Source organism: Culex quinquefasciatus, chromosome 3 (genome assembly GCF_015732765.1).
Source record: "Culex quinquefasciatus strain JHB chromosome 3, VPISU_Cqui_1.0_pri_paternal, whole genome shotgun sequence".
Lineage (NCBI taxonomy): Eukaryota > Metazoa > Arthropoda > Insecta > Diptera > Culicidae > Culex > Culex quinquefasciatus.
Genome location: NC_051863.1, coordinates 18,027,429 through 18,054,107, shown reverse-complemented (window position 1 = coordinate 18,054,107; position 26,679 = coordinate 18,027,429). Strand labels below are relative to the sequence as shown.

At 42.7% G+C, this 26,679-nt stretch overlaps 1 protein-coding gene across 1 annotated transcript; it reads left to right on the top strand.

The window, feature by feature from the left end:
• Positions 1-480: 480 nt before the first annotated feature.
• LOC6049909 (protein RRP5 homolog) lies at positions 481-26,679 on the top strand. The gene is made up of 5 exons (XM_001866553.2): positions 481-703; positions 761-3,057; positions 17,884-18,530; positions 25,130-26,182; positions 26,247-26,679. Exons 1-5 carry the CDS (start codon positions 614-616, stop codon positions 26,603-26,605), a joined length of 4,446 nt encoding a protein of 1,481 aa, XP_001866588.2. The 5' UTR covers positions 481-613; the 3' UTR covers positions 26,606-26,679.

The window sequence follows — 26,679 nt, the reverse complement described above, 5'->3', positions numbered from 1 at the left end:
TTTTGAAAAATTAACCTCGCGGTCCTTCTTGACAGAAAAGCTCCTACTTGACACACTGGTAAACAGCATTACACTTTTTTCAGTTCACTTTTACACACTTGTATGGGATTTTTCAGTTCAAGTATGATTACACACTTTCGTGTAATCATACTTGAACTGAAAAATCCTATACAAGTGTGTAAAAGTGAACTGAACAGTGTGTAATGTTGATTATCAGTGCAGCTCGTTCCAAGGGGACCATAGTTGATCCATAGAAAAAATGTTGTCCTGTCAAAAAAATGTTTTGCATTAAAATGAAAAAAAGTGATCAGAAATGGTATTAATCGTGTTTTTTACCGTTGTACATAAAAATTTACATAGGGCTTTAGTACCCAATTATGATAAATAAAAGAGCTAACTTCACGCTTCGATTCGACCTTTTGCCCCGATACCGCGCGACCGCTTAAGCGATTTGACGTTAACTTCTGTCATCGATCGCTGCTTTTCAAATTCACCAAAACATTCCACACGTGCACGCCGAACTGTTTACTCGCACGCCGTCGCCGCCGCGTTTTTAGCCCGATTTTTTCCCGAAATTTCGTTCGATTGTTCCGAAGTGTCCCCCACCAGCAAAATGGTGTACGTGGAGCCGTCATTTCCACGCGGTCGCAAAACCGAATCCGCCGAGGACGGGAAGCCGCGCAAAAAGTTCCGCAGGAATACGGTGAGTTTGAACCGCGTTTCGCCGGAGTTGTGTTAATTTCGGGGTTCTCGATTTCAGGATTACGGTGCGTCTACCAAAAATGAAGAGAAGCAGCAAAAGCCGCGCCAGCGCGAGCGTCAACAGGCTCGGCTGGAGCAGATTGAGATGGAACGGGAGGAGCTGGTGCAAACGGTGAAGGCCGCTCCGCTGCAGTTCAAAACGGCCCAGGAGGGCATGCTGGTGCTGGGGTGTGTGTACAAGGTGCAGAAGCTGGAGTTGTTGGTATCGTTGCCGGGTCGGTTGTTTGGGCGGGTTCCGGTGACGGCGATTTCGGGGGCGTACGGGAAGCGGCTGCAGAGTGTGGTGGAGGGGGGTGAGGGAGGGTGTTGTCCTGGGTTGGAGGAGTTGTATTCGGTTGGGGAGCTGGTTTACGTGAAGATTAAGGGGAAGGATCAGGAGCGGTGGAGGTTTGAGTTGTCGCTGGATCCGAAGGAGTTGCACAGCGAGTTGAACCATAAGCACTTGGTTGAGGGATTGGTGATTTCGGCGACCGTTGAGGAAGAGGAAGATCATGGGTATCAGATGAACGTGGGTATAAGGAATGTGCGTGCTTTTCTGCCGACGAAGAATGTGCGGAATAATCGTATGGAGGTTGGGGGGAATGTGCATTGCACGGTGGAGAAGGTGACGCTGGCCAACGGAACGGCTACGGTGATCTTGAAGGCGTTCAAACCGAAAGAGTTGAGGAAGTTGGACGTGGCAGCTGCAAATATTGACTCGTTGATGCCGGGTTCGGTGGTCACGTTTACCGTTGAGTCGATTCTTCCGAACGGACTGCAGGGAACGTTGTTTGACGATACGGTCCCGGCTTTTGTCAATGAAAACATGTTGGAAAAGCCGCTTTCGAAGGTGGCGAGCTTTGAGCTGTTTAAGCAAGTTCCGGCGCGCATTCTGTACGTGATGCCCATGACGAAGCACGTGTTTTTGACGCTTGCGATCGGAGACAGCAATCGGTACTCCGTGGCGGATCCGCTCCCAGTCGGGACGGTCCTCAAGGACGCCAAAGTGATGCACAAGTGCAGCACCGGCGGAGTGTGGTTCCAGCTGGGGAAGAAACACAAGGCTTTGCTGCCGCGGTACGTTTTGAAGAGCAGATATAACGCAAACTACGACGAGCAGATTGTGATGGCCAAGTACCAGATCGGGTCGCTGCACACGGTTCGCGTAGTCCGGTACGAGGCCTTCGATCGGACGCTGATCATAACCGATGACGACGCCACCGTCGGCAGCAGATTCTTCTCGCTGGACGATTTGCGCGTCGGAGACGTGTACGAGTGTCGCGTGACGCGTGTCCTCGACGACAAACGCGGCTTGGCCGTAACGCTGGCCGGTGGCCGAGTCAAGGGAATCGTCATGTCCCACAACTACCGATTCACCAAGCAGTACGCACCCAAACAGTCGATCAAGATGCGCCTAATCGGCATCGACGAGGACAAACAGCAAGCGCTCTTCACCAACCATCCGGAGTACCTCCGCAAATCGGCCAAACTCATCCTGGATCGCGCCTCCATCAAACCCGACCAAAAGTGCCTCGGCACGGTCATCAGCGAGACGGAAAAGTACTTCATCGTCGCCTTCTGCAACAAAATCACCGCAATCCTGTTCAAATTCTGCCGCTCCGTCACCCAAGACTCCGACCGCATCGACCGGCTCAAACCCGGCTCCGTAGAGCTCTTCACCGTGCACGAAGTGACCGAAGACGGAGCCAAAATTACCCTCATCCTCCCCTTCGCCACCGGAGGCGACAACCTTGGCCACGTTTCGACCGCCACCATTACGGGAATCTTCGCCACCGGCGTCGACGTCTACCTGGTCAAAGAGAACGAAACCGGAACCGTCCCCCCGGAAGCCCTCTCCGACTTCCCCGAGCACAACGCCCTCGTCCAGTGTACGCTGCGCGAGGGCGAGAAGCTGAAGGTGGTCAACGTGCAGGACGGAGTGTACAGCTTTCGCGATGTGGCATACTTTAACAACAAGCCAACGCGCGTCGAGGACGTTCACGTTGGGCAGATATTGCGCGCGTACTACGTGGAACCGGCACCGAAGCAGGCCGCTCGCTTCCGACTCGCGCTGAAGGACTACACGAGGCGGGTGATTCTCAAAGCGAGGGACTTTGGGTACGAGAAAGAGGCGTTCCCGGCGATGACACCGGACCAGGTTGTGCTGGTCAAGGTGAAGCGAACCGGTGAAGAGGGCGAGCTGCCGATGCTGAGGGTGTCGGCGAAGTTGGAGGACGTCTGTCGGAAGGCGGGAACGGATGAGGCGCTGCGGTACATGCTTGCGTATCTGGACGACGTGAAGCAGCTGGTGACGAGGTGAGTTTGATCATTTATTTCGAAACTATTCATTTCATTATTTCTTCACACACTTGAGCACCTCAAAAAGGTCCGCATTTGCGCCCTGGTTCGTCGGGGACTGGTTCATGTGGCGGTACGTGTACGGCCGTTTCGTTCCCTTCACCTGGTAGTGTCCATCGTTGTCCACGTACAAAAACTCCCCCGACCACGTGTTCCTTATCCGGTACTGATTGTTCCCAGCCGGAATAAACTGCCAGTAGCCCGACTCCGGAATCTCCAAATAGTCCTTCTTCCAGCTCAACACGTACCGGGAAAACGTATTTCTCGTATCGATCGCGGCAAACAGAAACTCCAACATCCACCGGCTCCGAATCGCGTAGCTCTTCTTGTAGCTCGGCTTCGTGTACAGCCTCCAGTCGGCGTTCTGGTTCTGGTTGCGCTGCTTCTCGAACCCCGTAAAGTACACGTACCGCTTGACGTCGTCGGTGAACATGTGGTTCTGGTCCGTGTTCATCCAGCCCCGCGTTTTCACACTCTTGATGTTGACGCACTCGAGCAGATCCTTCGGCAGCTCGACCCGTTGCTCGCAGGGACACGTGCAGTGCTGGCTCGGTCCGCCGAGGGTGCCTCCGAAGAGCAGCACAATTGAGGGCAGCAGCAGCGCATAGTAGTGGCCCATCTTGGTAACTTGTTAGACTTTGACGAGGCTCGAGCGAGTTTTATAATTTCGTGTTGCAATCGCTATCGATTGCCTTATCGAATTAAAAGTGACACAAAGCAAATCAATTATTTAAGCTTGCAATTTTTATTTCAAGATCTCAATTCTTAAAATTGAATCGCGCAAAATATTTTTTTTTAATTCTCGTTTTTTGGATATCATGTTTTAGATGATTAAAATGTCATCTTTTGAAAACAGGTAGAAGCAAATTTAAAAATTGAAAAGTACTTATTTTAATTTTCAGGTTTTAACCCTCTAACGCCCATGGTTACTCCAAAGCATCACTAATTTTTGTGTTCAAGATTAAATTTCTCTGCATCCATGCATTTTTTAACCTGGTTCTACCTGCGTTGGTTTATATAGAATATACGAAATCGGTCTTTTTTTAAGAATTTTGATTTTTGTGTTTTTTAATTCGACTGAAACTTTTTTGGTGCCTTCGGTATGCCCAAAGAAGCCATTTTGCGTCATTAGTTTGTCCATATAATTTTCCATAAGAATTTGGCAGCTGTCCATACAAAAATTATGTATGAAACTTCAAAAATCTTTATCTTTTGAAGGAATTTTTTGATCGACATAAACTTTGAAAAACATTTGCAACGGCCTTATTTAAAAAAAACTTCGACTATTTTCAAAAAAGTTACCAATGAATGGCTTTAACTTGAAAACGGTGCATTTTAACAAAATTTCACCAGAGTACTTTTTGATTGCAAATTTGATGTTATATCGAAAAATGAAATTTCTAAGAAGTTGGCTTTTGATGTCCCTTAAAACATACCAAAAAATAAAAAAAAATACAAAATAGTGTTTTTTTTGCAACTCAAGTCTTAGTGACAAAAAGTTAAATAAAAAATAACGAAAATTTGTCGATCCATTTGCCAACCAATTTTTGATCTTCAAAAAGCATTGGAAATAGGAACAGTTCTCTTACACAATTACTCTTATATTTTGAGAAAATTCTATAATTGAAGTGTGACTTATTTAAGTGACTTTGTCAAAGTTTTAAAAATTTATTTTTTCTCGGATCAAATTTAGCTGTGTTTAATAATTTTTGTAGTGTGCCTCTAAGCATTTTTTTTTTTCAAATGTATATGATAATGGTGGTTTTATAGAATAAAATGTGAAAAATAGGCAAAAAATTGAAAAAATGTGAAACATTTAACAAAAAATAAAAATAAACTAAGGGCTCAAAAAATTAAAAAATCTAACTCTTTTCAATTAAAAACAATAATTGAAAAATAAAACATTCTAAAATGTTGAACACAAGTTTATAAAGTTTTTAAGAAAAATATTTTTTAGGATTAAACATTTAGGCCGTAGCAAATATTTTTCGAAGAAAAAAATAATATATTCCATGGTACCTATTAACCTGGGTTCGCAAAACGGCCTCAATTTTGAACTGTCAAAGTGGAACCAATTTACTGTTCTCCAAATGAAGAGAGTATTGCTATTGATCATTAAAAATTGATTTTTAAAACAAAAATGAAAAATGTGTGGCTTTTGAGGACATGAAGTTGAAGTCGAGAAAACTTAAGAAAATTGAAGGCGAAATCGTACTTTTTTTAAAATTATGAATAGAAGTTGATTATGGAGTCTATGCGGTTTAGTGAAAATATTTTCTGTTTGTTGGATCAGCTTCGCTAGAATTGGCGATGTTTATTCACTGGACCAGGAAGAGCTGCAGGATTTCAAAATCAGCCTGGGAATTTACCTGCAACATCTCAGAATGACACTCTCCCTGGAGATGGAGCCACACGTTGCCGTCGTTTCAGGGCTATTTGCAAAGATGGTTTCCGATGTTGATATATATCACACATTTATTTTATATTTATATACTTGTGTTGATAGAAATCACAGCTTTTATAATATGTAAAATTGCAAGATATTGATTATTTTTATTTTAATCTCAATATTCTTGTTCGTAAAGTCTATTAGGAACAGATTTAAATCAGTTTGATAATGGGGAGGAATAGTTAGTTTTTTTTTTTGTAACTTTTTCTAGATTGTTTAATACTAATAATTATTATTCCAGAGTCCAGTTATGTGTAAGCCAGTTTAGTAATGCTATCAGAATCTCTGATTTCAATTGATATGTGGTATACTAACCATTCTGAATTGTCAAAAAATCCATAGAGTCTCGATCAATCAATAATGAAATGATATCGGACAAAATTCGTTAATCTGTTGAACTAACGGTTTTCGGATTATGGTTGTATCGACCATTGTTGCGAATCGAGGATCTACTGGAGTTTTGACAATCAAATCGTGCTTGCCATTTCATTGGGGCACATCACTTTTTTAAACAGGAGTGTGTCCTTTTCACGCCTTGTGTGGACTGTCATTTTAGTGAAAGGGTTACACTATTGTTTACAAGGGTTATGTGCCCTTTTGAAATGTTAGGCTCTAAATAGAGCCTAACATTTAAAGAGGACATACAGGTGTGAACAGGATTGCGTCTCTTTCACTCAAATGATAGTTTACATAGGGTGTGATAGGGATACACTCTTGTTTGCAAAGCTTGTGTGCAGGGTTGTTAAAATATCAAAATATCAGCTCTCAGCAACTACAATTATCTCGCCTGAATATTCATGCCTCAAATACAACTGCTCTTCTCTCTTCATTGAAACTCTCAGCGCCGAACATAGCCGAACACGTTTTCGTGTTTACCCACTCGCGATTGACATTTTCCTTTTCTCTCTCATTCCCGCTTCCACGATCATGCTACCGCAACAGCGTTTAACCACAAAAGCCGCCACTAAACCAATTTTGCAAACGCAGTTTGAAGGGGCGTCATGCGTGGTCGGCTCCTAACCGCCATCTCGCGTTCTCTTATTGCAGTTTTCGGAGAGATTGAGAGACTCAGCGGTGAGAGCGCATAGTCGAGGAAAAGGGAAGGAGTGATAGAGAGAGAATGGCATCGCTGGGAATCACGAGACATAAGAAGAGATCTCACAAGCTATAGTGACGGCCGCTATACTCTCGGATATTTTTGGTGCAGAGATAATCTATTGATAGTTTTTCTATCACTCTTTTGCAACACTGCTTGTGTGCCCTAATGAAATAGAAGGCACGAAATAGTCGTCTTAACAACGACTGTTCAACTTGTAAAATATGAACGTTTCATTAATGTTTATTGTTTTTGGAAGCAGCAATACAGGTTTAAAAAATAGGTAAAGGAATGTTTGGTTTTGTAATTAAAATTTCGGGGAGTTGAGATTCAAGTTACTTTCAGACAGTTTAGTTGAGGTTGATTCAAGTTAGTTAGTTTTCCAGGAAAAAAGGCCTCAAGATTTATGTTCCCTTGACAAGTTAGTTTTCATCTTTAATTTTCCAGTAAATATATTTGATTTCCTTTAAATTTGAAATACATCATAGGTTCCCTTTGTATAAATCTCAAATTAGTTTTAAATTAAATCATAATTTCAGATTTCCTTTATTCAATTTTCAAGTTAGATTAACGTAACTGCTCAAGTCATCCAAGTTCTTACTACTCACACCTACACTTATTTTCTTTCACCTTCCCCCTCCCGATCCCCTATATCTTCCGGTGGTGTTCATTTTGTATGCAATACTAGTTCGGCCACTACCCTTTTTTCCACAAGAAACCGGACTTAGACTGACTTGAGGCCGCGTCCCCCACCTTGCTCCGTAAAACGAAAACGAAACATCTCAGAATGACACTCTCGTCGCAGTTCTTCGTCACCCGTAATATTGAAAAATCGCGTCTAACCGATCAAAACTTGAGAACCCACACAGTTTTCCAGTAATTAATGTCAAAAACTAGACAGAAAAAATACATAATACTGATTATAAAACAGCTCATTTATCAGTAAGAAAAAAGTCATGCTTGTGCTTGAACAGCCTCCAACTTTGTAGATGTAAACAAAGTGGGATCATTCGAAAATCACGTTTCGCATTCTCTCTATTCATCACCCAGGTATTAACATTTGTATGAAAAAGTGTTTTCAAATGCATTTTACGTCTGCCCAGTTATTTTGCAATTATTAGCTTTCAATATTACCTAGTATTAAAGAGATTTTTTTTCACCGAAAAAAAAACTTTTTGCGGTGCTGAATATTGGAATTCCACAAAAATTTAAAATAATTTTGATCGATCTCAGGCATTTTAAATATGATTTGAAACACGGGAAAATGCATTCATTTTTTTTCAGTTGATTAGATATCTGTTTTCATTAACATTTTGAAGTTTGTATGTGTGTGTGTGTGTGTTTTTTTTTTTTTTTTTTTTTTTACAAGGTCGGAATCTGCTACCAGACACCTGAGAATTCATTCCTCAGGTAGTGTGGGGTTGGGAAAACAAAAAAAGAGTTTTCCCGACCCACTAAACCAGTCCTTGAACGCCGTGCCCTTGTCCCCCCGGGACCACCTTTCGGTATAACTTCGGGGGGAGGCGTTGCATTTTCTGCACTAGTCTACTTACAGGATCCATGCCGGGTGCTAGAACCATTTCCTGTCCTACATACATATGAGTCCATGCGAGGGTTTAACCGCGCCCAAGAATCGTGTTGCTTTTGATCGGCTAGTCATATGCAGCCCTCTCCTTGGACCATCGAGACGTGTACCGATTTGGTAGAGCCAACCGTCATAACGTGCTCTCCTTCACAGCCACACTCGTGGGTTCTCGACTCCTGTGACCATCGAGACGTGTACCGATTTGGTAGAGCCGACCATCATAACGTGCTCTCCTTCACAGCCACACTCGTGGGTTTTCGACTAGGCTCCTAGTCGTTCCTCCTCTGATCGTCTCTCCATTTCCGCTGGAGAGCCGAAGTGATCTGCGTCACCGCTCCGACGACCGCATTCCACTTGGCGATGTCGCTGCACATTCTTCGCACCACATTATCCGGGCTGGTGTCCGCTCCGATAATGGCCAGCATTTCGCTTCGCGCTGCCTCGAAGCGAGGGCAGGCGAACACCACGTGCTCCGGTGTTTCCTCGCAATCGACGCAGTCCGGACAGAGAGGAGACTCTGCATGTCCAAACCTGTGCAGGTACTTCCTGAAGCAGCCATGGCCCGACAGGAACTGTGTGAGGTGGAAGGTGACCTCTCCATGCCTTCTGCTCACCCACGTGGATACGGACGGGATAAGCCGATGCGTCCATCTGCCTTTCTCCGTGGTGTCCCACTCACGTTGCCACCTTGCCAGCGATTCGGCTCTCGCAGCTTCCCGGATACCTCTCGTGCCTCTCCGGGTGTAGCGCACGGTGTCCTCCTCCAGTGTGATGCCGATGGGGATCATTCCGGCTATGACGCCAACTGCTTCCGACGAAATGGTCCTGTACGCGCTTGCAACCCGCATGGCCATCAGTCTCTGCGTTCTGTCGAGCAGCGCTCGATTTCGCTTCGTCCCCAGCGCCGTCCACCATACCGGTCCGCCGTACCTAAGTATGGACGTCGCGACACTTGCCAAGAGGCGGCGCCTACTGCTCCTGGGTCCAGCGTTGTTCGGCATCATCCTCGACAGTGCCATGATCGCCTTAGCCGCCTTCTCGCAGGCGTAATCGACGTGGCTGTTGAAGTTCAGCCGGTCATCCACCATCACCCCGAGGTACTTGAGCGCTCTCTTCGAGTGCACGACGTGTTCTCCAACGTGAATTTGGGCCTGCTGCACCTTCTTGTGGTTACTAACCAGCACCATCTCCGTCTTGTGGTGAGCGATCCGCAGCTTCACCTCGAGCATCCAGTTCTCGATCATTGCGATTGCCTCCATAGCCAGCACTTCGACCTCCTCGACATTTTCGCCGGTTACCGTCAGCACTATGTCGTCTGCAAAGCCCACAATCTCTACGCCGTTGGGTAGTCCCAGTGTCAACACTCCGTCATACATTCCATTCCACAGTGCTGAACCCAGAATGGATCCCTGTGGAACTCCCGCGGTAACAACAACGGTTTTTGTCCATCGGCAGTGTCGTAGACCAGCACGCGGTTCTCGAAGTAGCTCTTCAAGATCATGCACAAATAGTCAGGCACCTTCATTTTGTGCAGCGCTGCTGCTATGGCCGCCCAGCTCGCACTGTTGAACGCGTTCTTGACGTCAATCGTGACTATTGCGCAGCAACGGTTCCCCTGCGTTTTTCCTCCGCGCTTCGTCGGCTTTCTCGACCACTTTCCGGATGGCGTCCACCGTGGATCTCCCTTTACGGAAGCCGAACTGCCTCGCTGCTAAGCCATGCTCGCTCTCCGTGTACTTGGTCAGCCGGTTAAGGATGATCCGTTCCAGAAGCTTTCCGAGGGTGTCCAGCAAACATATAGGCCTATACGATGATGGGTCCCCCGGTGGTTTGCCTGGCTTCGGCAGCAACACGAGCTTTTGAATCTTCCACGGGTCGGGGAAGTGTCCTTCGTCCAGGCATTCCTGCAGGACTGTTCGAAACCTGTCCGGGAATGCTAGAACCGCCGATTTCAGGGCGAAATTCGGGATTCCATCCGGACCGGGAGCTTTCTTCACCTTCAATCTCTTCGCTACTGCCACAAGTTCCTCGTTGGTGATCAGATGACCTTCGGCGTTGCTACCCCTTCGTCGTTGTACGGTGTAGGAGGCCATGTCGTTGGGTCATGTCTTGGGAAGAGCCCTTCCACAATGACCTTCAGCTTGTCGGGACACGTTTCAGCCACCATCGATGGGCCTCTGATCTTCGCCATCGCTACACGATATGCGCTCCCCAAGGGTTTGCATCAGCGTCTTGGCATAACTCCTTGAAGCAGTTTGTCTTGCTGCATTTGATCGCTTTCTTGAGCGCGGCCTTTGCAGACCGGTACTCCTCTCTGCACTCCTCTCTAGTTGCTTCGGATCTTGCTCTCTGGACTCGTCTTCTGGCGCTGAGGCAACTTGCCCGAAGGGTACCGAGTTCTTCATTCCACCAGTAGGCTGGACGACGACAGTTCCTTGGCTCCAGTCTCCGCGGCATGGTTGTGTCGCATGCTGTCACCAGTTGTGCTGTTAGCACGTCGGCACTCAAGTCTTGGGGACCATCACACCAATGGAGCGCTTCCACGAAGAGACCCTCGTCGAAGTACTGCAGCTTCCATTTCCTTCCGTAGGACCGGCTGCTCCTATCTGGTACAGGGGCTCGTCTCCCGATGCTGTACCGGATCGCTTGGTGATCGCTATGGGTATAGTCCTCACTCACCCTCCAGTTCATGTCGGCCGCCAGTCGCGGGCTACAGAACGTAACGTCGATAATGGACTCACGACCGTCTTTGCGGAAGGTACTGCTGGTTCCGCGATTCGCCAGCCTAACGTCTAGCTTTGCCAGAGCTTCCATTAGGCTATGCCCCTAGCATTGGTGCATCTGCTACCCCACTCGACCGCCCACGCGTTGAAGTCACCTCCGATAACGATCGGGCTTCGTCCGATCAGTTCATCGGTCAGACTATCCAGCATCTGCTGAAACTGCTCCAAGGTCCATCTTGGGGAGCATAGCAGCTACAGAAGAAGGTTCCGTTTACTTTGGCGATCACGAATCCTTCAAACGCCCTCGAGACCACTTCCTGTATGGGGTACCGCCCCATCACGTGTATCGCCGCCATTCTTGCTGTATCCGCGGCCCAGTTTCCGTTGTCGTGTGGAACTCGGTACGGTTCTGCAATAATTGCCACGTCACACCCCGTCTCCGCGGTCGACTGCCACAGCAGTTGCTGTGCAGTGTCGCAGTGATTGAGGTTCACCTGGGACACCTCCATTACTTTTGCCCGAGGCCAGCTTCTTGTACACCGGGCAATTAAAGCCACCCGTCGCATGGCTATTGCCGTCGCCTTCTTTACAGAGCACGCACTTCGGCTGATTTTTGCAGTCTCTTGCCATGTGGCCTTCTCTACCACACCTTCTGCAACTGTTGGTTCGATCGGGACCGTCGCAATTTCTCGCCTGGTGGCCGAAGCCCATACAGCGGAAACACCTCGTCATCTGCTGGGTCACTCGAGGAACAGGCCTCAGTGGGCACACCGACCACCCTACTTTGACCTTGCCGGTTTCCAGCAGCTTAGACGCCGAAGGCGTCGATAGTCGGATCGACGCAATTTGCGTGCCGCCGTAGGCTTTCCTCAACCGGATTGCCATCGGTGTCGTACGGTCATCCAGAAGAACGATCAGCGCATCTTCTAGCTCTTCCTCCGTCGTGATCTCGTCCAAGTTCCTGCACTCGATCGTTGTCTCCGGTGATAGCGCTCTTACCTTCGACTCGTAGCCTACGGCTTTCTCGACGAGGGACTTAAAAGCTGAGCTCTTGACCGCGGGATCCTTCTTCAGCTCAAAAGCATCGCTCCGGTTTGGGTGCGCCTGGTTTTAACCACGTTCTCGCCAAGCTCCTTGAGTTCCGGATCGGTTCGTACTTTCCGGAGGAGGTCTGCGTACGAAACACCTTCCTTCACCTCGACCACCAAAGCCTCGCCTTTGTTACGCTCCCTGCGAAACTTGGGTTTTGGGTGTCCTCGTTCTGCTTCCCTTTTTCTTCCGCTTCTTCTTCTTGACCTTCTCCCATTCCTTCTCCTTCCCTGGGGTTGGTTCTGGTTCCTTCGCCGGGTCCGGACTGTCTCCATTCCCCTGCTTCTGCTTCTTTGCGTCCTCCTCCTCTCCAGGCGTTTCCCTGTCCCTTTTAGAGCTTGGGCCGGGCGGCGTTTTCGGTTCTTTCTCCCGTAGCGCTTCCTCCTCCAGTTTTGCATTCAGCGTTTCTTCGGCTCTTTCAGCTCTGAGCTTCAGTGAATTCCGCGTCACCACCAGCGAGTTGTTTTCGCGCTCTGCGGCATTCATGGCTGCCTTGACTCCATTCACCATCTGCTTGATTCTGGTGTGGACGTTGTTTTTGTCCTTGATGAAATCAAAGAGTTCGTTGACCCTCCTCCTGACCTCCTGTAACGCGGTCCTTCCAAGCAGGACTCCGTCCTGAGGGGTACTGCCGGCGAAGTTCAACAAGGATGACTTGGGAGTCTCCTCTCCAATTACTCCTATCTGCTGACTCGAAGCAGCCGCCTGGTTCAACACTGGGGATCTCAACACCTTCCCGCTTCCACGGAACGCGCTCGCCACTCCGCCTGCTGTGTCGCCGCCGTTTGACTCGCCTCCTGCCATTTCGACGTTTGCGTCCTCTTCTACCTCCGTGTTTTCCGATGCTTGGGGCGCATCGGGACCCTTTTGTTGGTTTGTTTCACTTGTCTTCATTTTGAATCCCACGAGTCGCTAGGGAAATACGGTCCGCTGCGCCAGTGCCCTGCCGTGACGCAGTAAGGGCAAATTACGTGTGGGGTTCGCCCCTGTGCCCCACAGGCTCCGTTATCGACTGGGAATTTGTTGAACCCCCCCAGCCATGCATCCCTCGACACGGGTCGCATCACATCTTGGATTCGGGGTTTGGTGAGGTTTTGGGCTAAAACACTTATAGCGGCGTTCGATCGCTTGACAGAGGTGTTTACGGACCCATGTGGTTTTTCGAAGAAATTAAACAGTGCCCTTGTTCAATTCCGCCACGTCCTAGACATCCTCCCGCTGCTGGTCCGGGGCGATGCAATGAATGTATGCAATCGCCGACAGCTATCCGCCTACTGCAACCCGCCCGGTAGCTGGCAGCTAAGCTCCGCAGGGACCCTCACCTGTCCCCACGGTTCACGGGGTGTGTGTGTGTGTGTGTGTGTGTGTGTGTGTGTGTGTGTGTGTGTGTGTGTGTGTGTGTGTGTGTGTGTGTGTGTGTGTGTGTGTGTGTGTGTGTGTGTGTGTGTGTGTGTGTGTGTGTGTGTGTGTGTGTGTGTGTGTGTGTGTGTGTGTGTGTGTGTGTGTGTGTGTGTGTGTGTGTGTGTGTGTGTGTGTGTGTGTGTGTGTGTGTCTATACATGCAAATAACTCGCATAGGGATTTTTCCGAACTTGTGGGTGTTCCGAATATGTGGGATGACTGGACAAACATTCTAAAATCCTTAATTAAGAAAAATAAATTCAATTTTTTTTAAATAAAAAAATGAATCTGAAATTTTTTTAGTTCCAATACTTTATAAATCATAAATAAAAAAAAAGGATTAAAAATTTAATATTCGAATTTCAAATCTTAGAGTTCGGAGAATTAAATACAGTCCGTATCATCCAAAATTCTCAAAAAGAAAAAAAAACCACTTCGAACAATCGTATCATAAAATTAAAATTATTTTTCCCCCCAAAATTTTGATCTCAGCCTAAACAATATAGGGGAAATTCTCGTATGTTTGGCAGGTTAAGCACTCGCTCCTAACTCCATCCAATTTGCTGATTTTCACTATTTAAACAACTAATTTTGTAGAACTTTTGATAGAAACTTGCTTGCTCACTTCTTATTGAACTATTTATCGCATGAATAAAAAGAGGCGGTCTTTTCCTTTTAATTTCGCTATTTATTTTAATATCTTGACAGATACGCATTTCTACTACTACTTGCAGACTTCATCAATGTTCTGTTCTCGACTAGTCGGACAAGATATTAAAATATATAGCGGAATTAGGAACAACTTGTCTCATTGTATACATAGAAATGCATTCTGCTAAAACGCTCAACCAAACCACAATCTAAAAAAACGTTACTTAATCCACCTTCCTTGTTGCCTTCCTCACATTTAGAGGGTAATGCTATCTAAAATAGATACACAAGGACTTTTCAGTGTTCTATCAACTTGATTCATTATTCATACCATCAGATTGGTTAGTCAGATCTCCATAATTCAGGGCATTTATGTGTCAGATCTGCAATCTATCAAACTCGTTGGAAAGGTCTTTTGATTCCCTTTCCATCGACAGGTGCATGATAGATCCGGACATCGATCCGGTTTTCATCGAAATATATAAGATCCGGCCTCTAAAAAGTGCATAAATAACACTTAAGTGCGCATAACTTTTGATAGGGTTGTCAGATCTTCAATCTTTTGAACTCTTTGGAAAGGTCTTTCGAATACTTTTCTAAAAAAGGAATAGCATGACAGGGTTTCTTACAAAAAGCACCCTTTTTACAATCTTCCGGACTTTTGTTAGAATCGATTTTTAAGCATAACTTTTGAAGTACTTTACTAAACTTTATAATTTTCAATAGCGACTTATGGGACCCAAGACGGATCGAATGAGACCAATACGGTCCAAATCGGTTCAGCCAGTGCCGAGATAATCCAGTGCAAATTTTTTGATCAACATCCCACCACCCGCACAGACATTTGCTCAGAATGTGATTCTGAGTCGATAAGTATACATGAAGGTGGGTCTAGGAGGTCAAATTAAGAATTTGGCGGTCAAAATGGAGGAATTGGGATAGAGTATTTATAAATCCTTAAGTTCCTAAATTTCATCATTTCTAAAATACAGTAGTTGTTCGGTAACTGGGCTGAGTACGTAGCCCAGTCACCGAATGTTGCTCGTTAACTGAGCTGAACAAAAAATAACGAGGTGACCACCCTTGCATAATATTTACCAGATGAAATATAAAAATAAATGTTACTCACATTTATTTACAATGCTTACTTTTCATATTTCTTTAATTGTATCTTGAAATCAAATAAAAGTTTGAAAAAAGTTTTTTTATTTATTGAATATGATTTTTGCATCCATTAACCCCTCGATCATTTTGGTTTGTTTTGTTTTGCCTTCCTCACTTTACTGAGGAAAGGCTATAAAATCACTCGGAAAATGAACTTTTTAATTAGACCTCCTAGACCTACCTTCATTTGTACATATCGACTCAGAATCACCAGCTGAGCAAAGGTCTGTGTGTTTGGCTGTATGTAGACATGTGTACCAAATCAATGTCACTGGAATATCTTGTCACACGCTCAACCGATTTTGGCCGGAATGGTTCTAACCGATCTGTCTTAACGTCCCCTAAGTTGCTATTTAAATTCATGCAGTTTTATCATGTATTTAAAAAGTTATGTTAAAAAAACTGTTTCATATTAAATTAAAATTATGGTAAAAGGGTGTTTTTTTCATGAAACCCTCACATGTTACATATTTTTAGAAAGCATATGAGAAGACCTTTCTTGTGGATTAAGAATTTTCAAAATCTGACTTACCTATCTAAAATTACAAGCAGTTTAAAAAATGGTCTGAATTTACATAACCTCAAATGGTCCCGTCTGATCGCCACGTAAAAAGCCTTGTAGAGGGATGCCATTTTCCTGAAAGGCGGTATCTGTATAGTCTTGACAAAAAGTCTGTAGGAAGTCTATTTTTTTACTCGTGACTTATTTTTATTAGGACCTCTTAGGTGCTGCGATTACGTTAGGGGAGATCCATAAACCATGTGGACACTTTAAGGGATTGTAATCACTCTATAAATGAGAGGAAGGCACCAATCACCTAAAGGTGGATTAAGTAACGTTTTTTTACGTTAGTCTGCTTTTTAACCGGGCTACGGCCCAGTTATCGAGCGCCCAGTTAAAAAGCAGCCCAGTTAAACAACGCCCAGTTACCAAACAACTACTGTACTCTTTAAACTCTTAAATTCGACGCCAACATTTCAAAAAGCATCATGTACAAACCATGCGTTTTGAGAAAAACGCATTTGAATGTTGAGCATCCATTTTCAATTCCCATTTTAATATAAAAGCAAAATAAAATGATCTAATGATAACAAACGATGAAAAACGTTGCTTTTATTGATACTTGATCATCCAAATTCAATAAAACATTATTTCCGTAATTTTATTTGAGAAAAACAAACATAATTTCTTTTGAAATCACCAACGTTTATATCACCCTGCTGGCATTGAGGGGGACGCTTTGTTATGATTCGGTTTTCTTCGCCGAATGTACATGGCGCTTTGTTCATGTTGCTTTTTTCCGTCACGAGGTTCATGTAGTCTTTTGTTTTGACAGGTTGACAGGGCTATATAAACAGAGACTGCTGATGGCAGAGATTTTGTTTATGTTACTTTATTTAAAATCATGATTAAACAGACTTTACTGAAGTAACTTTTGCTCATTTTTGGTGGAGAGGTAGCTTATTAGGAGTACTTTCAGAATATGCAATAACCCAGAAAGTGTCAAAATGTACATGATGTCTTTTGAAATGTTACCGTCGAATTCTTATATCTGAGCAACATTTTAAAAGGGCGCATAGGCATTTTGACAGCTTGGTTCGTCCTGAAAAAATCTATGTCAACAGGTTACTGCCCTACTTGCTTTTATGTTTTTTATAGTTTTCCTCATGCATCTCTCTCACACACATTTGTCGCCCAAGTTTTGAAACACTATTCCATCGACATGCCTTCTGAGCTGAGATGTTATGAGGTTGGCTTTTTAAATTCGATTGACTGGAACATTGAGTTGAATTTTGGTTTTTCTTTATTACTCCGCAATTGAAGCCTAGCACCTGTTCAGCTCAAACAGCGCCGCATTATTGCCCTCACTTTTCGGCGGTGGGTTGTTGATGTGCCGGTACGTGTACAGCCGCTTCGTTCCCTTGACCTGCTCGTGCTCTTCGTTGGCCACGTACAAAAATTCCCCGGTCGACGCGCACCGCATCATGTACTGAGTTTTGCCCGCCGGAATAAACTGCCAGAAGCCCTCCTTGGGAATCTGGGTGATGTCCTTCTTCCACGTCAGCACGAACCGACTCCAGGTGTTGCGCGTGTAGTACGGACAGTACATGAACTCGCGCAGCACCTTGTTCCGGATGGCGTAACTCTTTTGGCCGTCCCACGACTGTGAGTTGTACAGCTGCCACTTGGCGTGGTTGTCGTTGGCCGTTGAGACAAAGGTGTAACGGCGCTGGTTCGGCGTGAACATGTGATTTTTGTCCGCCAGTATGAAGCCCTTGGTTTTGACACTTTTGATTTTGACGCAATCGTGCAAATCCTTTGAAACCTGGATACGCTTCTCGCACGGACACTTGCAGGAGTCACTCGGTTGGGCTGGGGTCGCGAGTTGGATGGTTCCGCAGAGGAATACCACCACGGCCAGCTGTAGGGAGTAGCGCATTTTGGATTCGAGTTGATACGGCTGGGGGCTTTGGGTAGTTGGTATTGAGTTTTATTGTCTCTGGACATGGGTTTCTCACTCAGGTCGTAACGAAACCAAATTCGACATGGAACGAAAGTATTGTTTGTTTTAGGTTTCGCTCGAATTAAGCGATAAAATTCACGTACATCTCTTCCCTCTTTCCAGGTTCAAGTCCCGCGACAAGCCATTCGCGCAGTACACCGTCGGCCAGTCCGTGTCCTGTGTGGTGGAGAGTTTTGTCGACGACGGGGACCAGCTGGTGGTCCGTCTTGGCGATTCAGAACCGGAAGACCCAACCGCAGCGCGGGGCCTGGCCCGCAAGGACCCGAAAAAGGACGGAACCTACACCGTCGGGGAGCGTCTGTCCGGTCGAGTCGTCTGGGTCGACGTCGAGCGTCAGCTCGTGCACGTGTGCATCACCAAGAAACTCCTGAAGCACGTGGTAGACGTCGCCGAAGGTGACTCGTACAACGTGGACGACCGCCACAACCTGGTCACCCTGTTCGCCAATCGGTACGTGGCTGTTGGATGCCTGCACAAGGTCGACTCCCCGCTGGTAATTGTCCCCGTGAAAACGCACTTTAACGATTTGGAACCGGCGGAGGAGGGGGGCGTCGGCGCAAAGGTGGCCGTGGTGTTGGTCCGGAACTACGAAGGGCTCGTGTGCGGACTGACGGAGTCAACGTACGAACGGTTCCGGGATTTGAAACTGACGGAGAAGAAGGGAGTCAGTCCATCTGATAAGTCTTCTGGTGAAACGGCGAACGAAACGGCCGAGGACAACGGACACAGCGATTTGGGGATTGATAAGGGTAAGGATCAATGTTATTAACGATAGAGTTGTTCTCTACGATTTCGCAAATCGATTTTTCTTTACATTTTTTTACTTGGATGAAACTTTGTCCATGCATTCCCTATGTCAAAGAAGCAATGTTGCAGTTTTTCCAAACAAGTCTCAACTTTCCATACAAGTTCGCCAAAGTTGTAATTAGGACTAATATTTAGAAAAAAATAGCTACAGTCTATAAAAAATTACACATTTCTTTATTAAACTTTTTTTTCGCTAAGATTTGTATTCACAAAATACATATTTTTTAATTTCTGAAATTTTTTGATATCTTTTTATGGAACTCAAAAAGTGCAATAAAAAAATGATTTGTGGTTGTGGTTTTTTTTCAAAGCTAAATCAAACTTTTAATCGAAAAATAACTATTACCATTTTTTTGATAAACTGCACTGTTTTGGTGTTACTGTCATTTTTAGGTTATAATTTCCGGTAATATTTTATTTTATTTTTCATACCTGAGCAATTCTCTGAGATTTCGGTCATTCGATTTTTTTTTTGTATTTTTTAATCCGGCTGAAACTTTTTTGGTGCCTTCGGTATGCCCAAAGAAGCCATTTTGCATCATTAGTTTGTCCATATAATTTTCCATACAAATTTGGCAGCTGTCCATACAAAAATGATATGTGAAACTTCAAAAATCTGTATCTTTTGAAGGAATTTTTTGATCGATTTGGTGTCTTTGGCAAAGTTGTAGGTATGGATATGGACTACACTAAAAAAAATGATACACGGTAAAAAAAAATTGGTGATTTTTAATTTAACTTTTTGTCACTAAAACTTGATTTGCAAAAAAATACTATTTTTATTTTTTTTTTTTATTTATTGATGTGTTTTAGAGGACATAAAATGCCAACTTTTCAGAAATTTGCAGAATGGGCAAAAAATCTTTGACCGAGTTATGACTTTTTGAATCAATACTGATTTTTTTCAAATAATCGAAATATTGGTCGCAAACATTTTTCAACTTCATTTTTCGATGTAAAATCAAATTTGCAATCAAAAAGTACTAAAGTGAAATTTTGATGAAGTGCACCGTTTTCAATCTAAATCCATTTTTAGGTAACTTTTTTGAAAATAGTCGCAGTTTTTCATTTTTTTAAAATAGTGCCCATGTTTGCCCACTATTGAAAAAAATATTTTTGAAAAGCTGAGAAAATTCTCTATATTTTGCTTTTTCGGACTTTGTTGATACGACCCTTAGTTGCTGAGATATAGCCATGCAAAGGTTAAAAAACAGAAAAATGATGTTTTCTAAGTCTCACCCAAACAACCCACCATTTTCTAATGTCGATATCTCAGCAACTAATGGTCCGATTTACAATGTTAAAACATGAAACATTCGTAAAATTTTCCGATCTTTTCAAAAAAAATATTTTCAAAAATTTAAAATCAAGACTAACATTTCAATCGGGCCAAACATTCAATATTACGCCCGTTTGAAATGTTAGTCTTGATTTAAATTTTTTGAAAATATTTTTTTCGAAAAGACCGCACTATTTTGGGCACTATTTTCTAAAAATGAAAAACTGCGACTATTTTGAAAAAAGTTACCTAAAAATGGTTATAACATGGAAACTGTGCACTTTATCAAAAATTTACTAAAGTACTTTTTGATTGCAAATTCGATTTTACATCGAAAAATGAAGTTGAAAAATTTTTGCGACCAATATTTCGATTTTTTGAAAAAATCTGTATTGATTCAATTAACTCGGTCAAAGATTTTTTGCTTATTCTGGAAATTTCTGAAAAGTTGGAATTTGATGTCCTCTAAAACATATCAAAAAATAAAAAAAATTAAAAATAGTGTTTTTTTGCAAATCAAGTTTTAGTGACAAAAAGTTAAATTAAAAATCACCAAAATTTTTTTTACCGTGTATTATTTTTTTCAGTGTAGTCCATATTCATACTTACAACTTTGCCAAAGACACCAAATCGATCAAAAAATTCCTTCAAAAGATACAGATTTTTGAATTTTCTCATATCATTTTTGTATGGACAGCTGCCAAATTTGTATGGAAAATTATATGGACAAACTAATGATGCAAAATGGCTACTTTGGGCATACCGAAGGCACCAAAAAAGGTTTAGTCGGATTAAAAAATACAAAAATTAAAATTAAAGAAAAAAGACCGATTCCGTAGAGAACTGCTCACCTTATAAAGCAAAACCACCATCGGAAAAAATATTTTGAAAAAAAAAAACTGAGAAAATATCCTGCAATTTTCTCTATGAGACTTTGAAAATTGGACGATAAGTTTCTTAGATACAGCCTCACAAGGAATTAGAGTTGATGAAAATGAGTTTTTTTAAGTGTCACCTAATAAGCCTGTAATTTTCAGCTAGAGATATCTCGGAAACTATTGGTTCGAATTTCAATGTAAAAATGTGGAGAGCAGAAAACTTCACATTTTTTAAATTGAAGATCGAATCAACCTTAGATATGTCGCGAGTTTAAAAATGAGGGCCGGATTAAAAACTCAAGAAGCCATTACACTACCGCAAACAAATTCGCACTTTTTCGTGTTTGACAGTTTGCCAAACTCGCAAACAAGGCAAAATGTATGCAGCCTGGCGTTTGTACAAACAAATCCTGGCAAACTATCAAAAAGTGCGAATGTTTTTGTTTGTTTGCCGTAGTGTAATAGCTTCTTAACTTTTCACAAAATTTGAAACTTTAAGAGGCTGTGCCCATAGACAAACTGTATCTCAGCAACCAATCAACCGATCAACCAGGTTAAAAAAAAATGACAAATTGTAGGAAATTTTCACCGCCTTTCAAACAAGTATTGTTTTTTCCCTTATGAAATAATTTTAAATCGCTTAAAAAAACATTTTCGAAAAAATGCCACATTATTAAAAAAATACAACTATTTTCGGTTGAAAATTCTATTTTGCTTCTAAAAAGGATCTTCGATTTTTCACAAAAATCAAATAAAAAAAATCATCTCTACGTTACCAGATTTTGCACTTTTGTAAAGTGAAGCGTCAAAGTCCCCTAAACTGCCGTTCTACGTATATTTATCCCATGTATTTTTTTGCCGATTTTGACCTTTTCACATTTTTAAGTTTAGTTTGTCGTATACTTTTCGAAAAACCCATATAATCTAGTTTTTTGTTCGGAAACTCATTGAAAAAACACCAAGTCTGTTTGTCCCATCGTTGTACTTTTACGCATAATTGTCCCACTAAGTACAGTCATCCCACATATTCCAGGGTGGCCACTCAAGTCGGGAAATCGGGAAAGTCGGGAAAAAGTCGGGAATTCGTCAAATTCCGTCAAAAATCGGGAAAAAGTCGGGAATTTATGATTTTATGTCAAAAAGTCGGGAAAAGTCGGGAATTCTGAACTTTTTTAACTCTTGAATAAATTTTGTAATTTTTTGTACAATTTTCAAATTGAATTCACTCATTTCTGCTTTAGTAACTTACTTTAAATAAAGGTTTTTTTCACTATTTCAATATATTTGAGTATGGAAAAGCTGTTTAAGACCTTTAAAATTCTTATGAATATCGGAGTCTTTGACACAGATTTTCATAATATTTTTTTATGAATCAAATGATCGCTTTTAATTTTTGTTCACAAAACAAGAGATGATGAAAAACTAATGTTAAAAATGGAGCGTAATGGCCAGCTTAGAATTATGATTCTATTCCATTTTGTCACATATTTGAATATTTGAAACAGGATTCAAACTTGAGTTTGGCAATAGTTTTTTTTATTGGGTAAATATTTGTAATTGTTTAACTAAATTGTGTGTTTTTTTCCAAATGTTGCCCTTGAACTTTTTTTGTGAGTATGAGTAAATTACCTACCATAGATAAAGCTTGATTTTCAGTTTGCGGAAAATTTAAATATCGAATAAAATCCAAAATTGAAAAAGATTTTTACATTTTGAAAACGAAGAAAATATTGAAATTGCAAAAGAAATAATCCAAGAAATTTTGAGTTCTTGCATAATTATTTAAAATAAAATGTCTCTTCAAACAGTCACTTAAAATAAGTGGGAAAACATATAATCATATCAAACTAAATTTTCATTGAAAAAAAACAGTTAAATACTGACCATTAGAAAAATTAACGTTGATTAAAAAAATCAATATCAAAAATTACATAATTAAAAAGGGTACTTGGCAAAAACATTTTCTTTAATGAATTCCTTGACATTTTTCTAAATCCTTTGAATGAATAATAACAGCAATTACGTTTTAATCATTCTTTGATTTAAATTGATGATGAAATTAAAAAAATATCAAAAACTATACGTTTGCCAATTTAAAAAATACCATGGAAGTTATAAGTATTGTTGAACTTTCGATCATTTTTCAAAGACTAATTGTTTGTGTTTCTACTCTGAATCATAATAATGAAATTACATTAGTGAAGTTTTCTTTATTCTCGAATTAGTTTTTAAAAAGCCATAAGAGCCATTGGTAAACAAAGTCCTTTTTGCATCGTTATTCGACCTACTTACGAAAAACCAATATCAGAAATGCTCGAGATTGTTCATCTACACGTCCTTCAAGTGCCCCAAACTAAAAAAAAAATGAAATTTTGTCTCATTTTCGACAAAAATTTAAATTAGTGTCAGAGGTCACGGGTCGTGGCTCTTACGGCTTTTCGAAAACTCACCCGAGATTTGTTGTTTAGTTTCTGTATTTTCAAAAAATGGCTATATTTGGATTTTTTTAAATTCATTGAGATTTTTTTTTCGGTGGTTAATATTGACTTTTCTTATAGAAAGTTTTTTGTTTGAAATCATTCTTTAGATAAGAAATGCATATTATTTGAGCATTCTGGGAAAGTCTGGGTAAAAGTCGGGAAAAGTCGGGAATTTGAAAATGTAATTTGAGTGGTCACCCTGATATTCGGAACGGTTTCCAGATCAGCCAATGTTCAAAAAATCATAGCAATTCGATAATTGAACTTAATGATTCGCTTTTACCTTCATTTGAAAGCTTTTCTTGCGATCTTTCGAATGCTGTATCGAACATCTGGAAATTTCAACTTTTATATGAAGATTTTGAAGAATTACTTTGACCCTTGAAATCCACAAATTCGGAACTTTTTTTTTACGAATGTAAACAAACTTTGGGTCTCTCCAGGAGTACATATTTATTACCAAATAATGACTTCACACACTGAAACCAATAAAACTCAAGCTTAGTGATGTTTTATACATGGTTTGATAACATTTTTGTGAAAATATCGGTTAAATTCAGGTGTTCCACAATTGTGGGAGGCACAATAACATCCCACAATTATGAAACAGGCCATTTGGAGGCAGTGTTTTCTGCTCTGGACAAAATAGTCTTGGAATGAAGTTTTTTGTTCAAAAAGTACTACTTTTACTAGTGAAATAGCAAGATAATGTCCAAATGAAGGTTCTAAAAATAGTAAGTTCGACAGAAAAGCTACTTTTGGCATGCTATTGACAAATTATCATAAAAGTGTTCCGAATTTGTGGGTGTTCCGAATATGTGGGATGACTGTATTTTCTTTCACGAAATCATCAGTTTTACGAAGTATTTTGTCTTGTTTACCTATTGTATAGGAAGAAGATTACAAATAAGAGTGATAAACTCCTAACTGGGATGATTAGGGATTAATGGGGTAAATAGGGACCCACGGGACAATTATGCGTAGAAAACAGTGAAACATCTCCAAGATATTCTAAAATAGAAAAAAAAAAAACAATTTCAGAAATTCAGCTTTAAGTTCAAGATGATTTGATTTTTGGCCACAAGGATGACTTATGTAGCGGTTGCCTATAATTACAGTGGCTCAGACTTAAAGGGAGCATCTTCAAATTACTGCCGTATGAATTGCCAAACGGTGGTAGTTGGACGCGAACAAGCAAAATCACTCACGGTGTCCACAGGGGGAGAGAATCTCCTTCCGACAGTAACCTCCAATAACTCCAATGAAATCATAGAAGAGAAAAAGTCAATACGGATGGAGAGCAAATCGTGCTCAGTATCCTCTTACAAAGACTGGTAGTAAATGTGAATAAGTATAATGAAAAATATGAAGAAAGACAAGAAGAAAAATGAAAAAAATATTTTGTCAACGCGGATGGATTGAAGATCCCCTCACCAGGACGGGTAGGGAGAGAAAAAGAAGAACAGAATATCAAGAACAAGAAATAGTAAATGCAGATGGAGAGCAAATGGAGCTACATGTTCCCTCACAAGTTAAACACTTTAAATATATTAACAACTTCAAATACTTGCACTGTCGTTCTACGCATAATTGTCCCATGTTCAAAAAAGTGCAACTGAGAAAAACGCGATTGAAATTTTTCGATCGATTTCTATGTTTCTACGCATAATTGTCCCGTGGGTTCTTATTCGTCCTATGTGTCCCCAATCGCCCCAGTTAGTAGTTTATCACTCTTATTTATCATCCTCTTGCTAAACAGTATGTAAAAAAGACGAAAAGTATACGACAAACTAAACTTAAAAATGTCAAGAGGTCAAAATCGCCAAAAACTAGTTATATTTTAAATTTTCCATCTTTTTTTCAAACGTAAACACATTAATAATTCAAAACTCTTTCTCGTTTAGATGACGAAGTTGTCGAGTCGAAAACCACAGAAAAGGTTTCCAAAAAATCCAAGAAAAAGGCCAAAGGATTAGCTCAAGCAAACGCCGTCGAGTCTCCAGCAAAGGCGCTCAAGCAGGACAAAAAGAAGCAGAAAGCCCTTGCCAAAAAGTTGAAAAACGGTCAACCCTTCGTCATCAGCCAGCTGGACGGCACGGACGACAGCGTGTTGAAGCTCGCGAAAAAGAAGCAGAAGAAGCAGCGCAAAGAAAAGTGTACTTTTTTAGCCAAAAGCCCGGCTGCTGAGTCCGCCGGGCCCAAGACTAAAGAGTCCGTTCAGCAGGGAGCAAAACGAAAGGTTGAAGAGAAGGCGGTGGCCAAACTTCCCGGCGCCGAGAGCTTCTGGAGCACGGGTGGAGCTGGGGGCAGAAAACAGCAGCAGCAACCTCCGTCCGACTCCAGCGATGATGAGGAGAATGATCGGGTCGAGGTGCCGGCCAAGAAGAGTCGTCTCACGGCAAAGGAACGCTTCGAAGCGATGAGACAGGAGGAGAAGCGAATTCGGCAGATTGAGGAGGAACTTGCGGATTCGTCCGTCGATCCGCACACGCCGGACCAGTTCGATCGGATGTTGTTGGCCCAGCCAAATAGCAGCTTGCTGTGGATTCGCTACATGGTGTTCCACATGGAGTCGGCCGAGATCGACAAGGCGCGTGCCGTTGCTCGTCGTGCGTTGAAGACCATCAACTTTCGCGAGGAAAACGAACGGCTCAACGTTTGGATCGCGCTGCTTAATCTGGAACTGCGCTACGAAACGATCGAAACCTTCAAGGAGATCCTGCAGGAGGCCGTCCAGTACAACGACCCGTACAAGGTGTACTCGAAGGTCATTGAAGTCCTGATTGACTGTGGCAAGACTGCCGAGGTTCTCGACATGACCGAACTGCTCCAGAAACGGTTTCGCAAACAGCCGGAAATGTGGCACCTCATTGCATCCTGCTTCTACAAGATTGGCCATCGCTCCAAGGTCAAACCTCTGCTCAGCAAAGCCCTCAAATCGCTCGAGAACAAAGAACGTAAGTTGAACCGTACTCCCCCTCTACAAACCAAACCTTCTACAACTCTCGCTACCTCCCACAGACATCCCCCTGATCGTCAAGTTTGCCTTCCTGCACAATCGCAACGACGACCGGGACGAGGCGCACATCCTGTTCGAGCAGATCCTCACCTCGTACCCGAAGCGAACCGACATCTGGTCCCAGTACGTGGACATGCTGGTCAAGGACGGGCTGGTGGACGTGGCGCGCCAAACGCTGGATCGGGCCATCGTGCAGCGGCTGCCGATGCGGAACATGAAGACGCTCTTCACCAAGTACGTCAACTTTGAGGAGAAGCACGGCGACCGGGAGGCGGTCCGGCGGATCAAACAGCAGGCGGCGGAGTACGTCGAGAGGCAGCTCGCGGCAGAGGGTAAGAGCGGGGGAAAGAAAGATGATTGAGGATGTTTTTTTTTTTCGTTATGGATAAAAAAAGTTTAAGATTGATCTAGAATAAATGTACGTTGGTAACGTAA

Coding starts and splice junctions, on each gene's coding strand:
- LOC6049909 (XM_001866553.2), top strand. CDS start 614: ATGGTGTACGTGGAGCCGTCATTTCCACGCGGTCGCAAAACCGAATCC. Junction 704..760: donor AAAAGTTCCGCAGGAATACG/GTGAGTTTGAAC, acceptor TCTCGATTTCAG/GATTACGGTGCGTCTACCAA. Junction 3,058..17,883: donor GTGAAGCAGCTGGTGACGAG/GTGAGTTTGATC, acceptor CCCTCTTTCCAG/GTTCAAGTCCCGCGACAAGC.